The 2785-nt window shown below is 35.4% G+C and overlaps 1 protein-coding gene across 1 annotated transcript in view; it reads right to left on the reverse strand.

Moving 5' to 3' along the window:
• Positions 1 to 1328: 1328 nt before the first annotated feature.
• KLHL7 (kelch-like family member 7) overlaps positions 1329 to 2785 on the reverse strand; it is a 68581-nt gene continuing 67124 nt past the window's right edge. Inside the window, exon 11 of the mRNA XM_008567031.1 lies at positions 1329 to 2708. Coding sequence (XP_008565253.1) covers positions 2425 to 2708 — 284 coding nt within the window. The 3' untranslated portion in view covers positions 1329 to 2424. The remainder of the gene's footprint in view (positions 2709 to 2785) is intronic.

Below are 2785 nucleotides of genomic sequence, written 5' to 3' on the forward strand. Positions count from 1 at the left end.
AAGGAGTTTTAAGTATATTGTTAAAAATTTATAATGGATAGTTTATGGAAGTACCAGAGAGAGAAGCTTGTAAGCTTGCCAGACATGGATTTCAGCGTAGATTTTGTCTTTATCAAATGAACTGAAAGGAAGAAGTTACAGTTAACATTTGAATGGAAGAGGCTGCCATTGTTCCACATCTATTTGATGCTGTTTACATTTCTTTGTCGGGGCTTAACTTCATACGCTTTTTAGCAGGTATATGAACACTTCTGTTTCATGGTCAAGGCAGAATCAGAGGCCATAGATACTGACAACGGATGTGTATTTTCTTCTTTTTCCATAACTCTATCCATTAGCTCATATTTATAAGCAAAGCCTGGAAAACCTACAAAAATAAGTGTTTTGTGGTTTATCTAGAAATAACAGAAATCAATTTTGTGTAGTTTATTTCAATTTAAACATGAAGTTTTAAAAAATGTTCAGAATAGTCCAATCTAGACACAGAAAGTGCCTAGGGCTGAGGTGTTTGGAGGGTATATTGAGTTGACTAGTGTCCCCCCAAAATTCATGTCTGCCCAGAACCTCAGAATGTGACCTCATTTGGAAATAGGATCTTTATAGATGTAATTAGTTGAGATAAGGTCTTACTGGAATGGGGGGATGGGCTAAATCCAATGACTGTTGTCCTTATAACACCATGCAAAGATACAGACACACAGGGGAAAAGGCCATGTGAAGAGGGGCAGAGACTGAGGCGATGCAGCTACAAGCCAAGGAATGCCGAGTGCTGGCAACCACCTGAAACCAGGGGCATGCCTCAGCGCCTCCAGAAGGAACCAGTCCTGCTGACGCCTTGATGTAAGACTTCTGGCCTCCTGAACTGTGAGAGAATAAATTTCTGTCATTATAAGCTACCAAGTTTGTAGTAACTTGTTATGGCAAACCCTAGGAAACTAATACAGGAGGAAAATGGGGAGTATTTGCTAATGAGTACAGGGTTTCTTTTTGGGGTAATGAAAATGTTCTAAAATTGTGGTGATGGTTGCACAACTTTATAAACCACTGAATGATAGGTGACACTTTAAATAGATAAATTGTATGATATATGAGTTATATCTCAATAAAGCTGTATGTACATAAAAAATCCCACATAAGCATAAATACACCTATCATTGTTTTTTTCTAATTCTACTTCCTTTTTAATTTAAACATTTTTAGGGTTTATGACTACTGCAATCCCCATATAAAGAAAACAGCAAAAATTAAAGTAGAAATACTGCTTCACAAATTTTAAGAACAATCATTACCTAATACACTTAAATGAGGAATGATAAAACTCAGCAGTGTATTTTTAGTTAAAAAATATTTATTATCATCAGATAAAAACATCGATGGTGACAGCTTTACATGGCTCATTCCATACATAATGAAAAGGGCACAACATTACCAGGAAAGAAATGAGTAGGTGGGTATGTAAAAGATTTATTGACCACATGAAAGCAATGAATAGGAGATGACATATTTAACTTAAATTTTTGCAAAGCTTTTAGAGACAACTGGTTAAGTATCTTTAACATGTTCTGCTAAGGGAAAAGAAATCATGTATCTTTTTAATCCATAAGAAGTTCAAAGTCAACACTGATACTGTGGTACAACTAACAGTGCTTTTCTAATGATCTAGAAATTTGCTATAAATAGCTTTTATTTTTTGCTAGTTAATCACTCTTATTATGATTGGATTTTATTTAACAGTGAGGACTAATGAAGCAGAATCCTTTTTTAACCACTGGATAAAACAGTGACCTAAACTAATGATGGGTACTATGCTTAACACTTTGTGTTAAAAAGATTGAATATATTTCATGAGGAGCTGGGCACATTTTAAAGTCCCAAAATCTGTTTATGAAGTTTTGTGAAAGTGTGTGTATGCCTGGACTCACTCTGGCTTACTTTTAAAGTGGAATTCATTTGGCACGAAATAAAACAAATGAAGACAAGCAGAACTATGTGAGATTAAGTTGCTCCACAGAGTTGCCCATCTTGATTTACAATTCATATTATTTCTTAGTTCTTGACTGAACAGAAACAACAGATCTAACTACAGAGCACTTCTATGATGCATGAAAATAGAATCTAGAGCTGAGACTTCACTCATGAGCCAATCCCATACTCTACCATAATCATAATTACAAATTTGAAATTCATTCAAGAAATTCATTTTCAAGTTTTCTTGCTAAATATGTTCTTGGTTATGTGGCCAGCTACTCGGTCTTTGAATCAAGTAAGGAAATCCATATAAAAGAAACATCTATTTTTATAGGGATCTTACTTCACTTGAAACTTTAACAAAACACCAAACCAAAACTTTGTAACCAATCTCAGAACAAAGCACAGGTGGCCATATTTTTGAGTCTCTGATGAGTCTTGAAGTTCAGTCATTTTTCATGTTTCAAGGGTCTCTTCATTTGCTCCACAAGTATCAACAACACAAATTAAACAACTTGTGACTGGAAAAGCCCGGACTTTGGAGTTGGCGACCCATTTATCTGTTTCAGTATTATATTCGAGGATGTGTCCTAATCGACCCACACCTTGAAAACCAGCCAAGACATAAACTATAGAGCCGACGGCTGCACACTTCACTGTTACACCCTTCCATGGCATTGGGGAGACCATCTTCCATTCATTCAGTTTAATATCGTAATATTCCACATTGTCCAGACCACCTTCAAAAGAACGAAACATGAACAACATGAAAAAACTATCTGAACGACTCTAAGATATCGAAAAGTAATAATTTTTT

Source organism: Galeopterus variegatus, unplaced genomic scaffold (genome assembly GCF_000696425.1).
Source record: "Galeopterus variegatus unplaced genomic scaffold, G_variegatus-3.0.2 Scaffold286, whole genome shotgun sequence".
Taxonomy (NCBI): domain Eukaryota; kingdom Metazoa; phylum Chordata; class Mammalia; order Dermoptera; family Cynocephalidae; genus Galeopterus; species Galeopterus variegatus.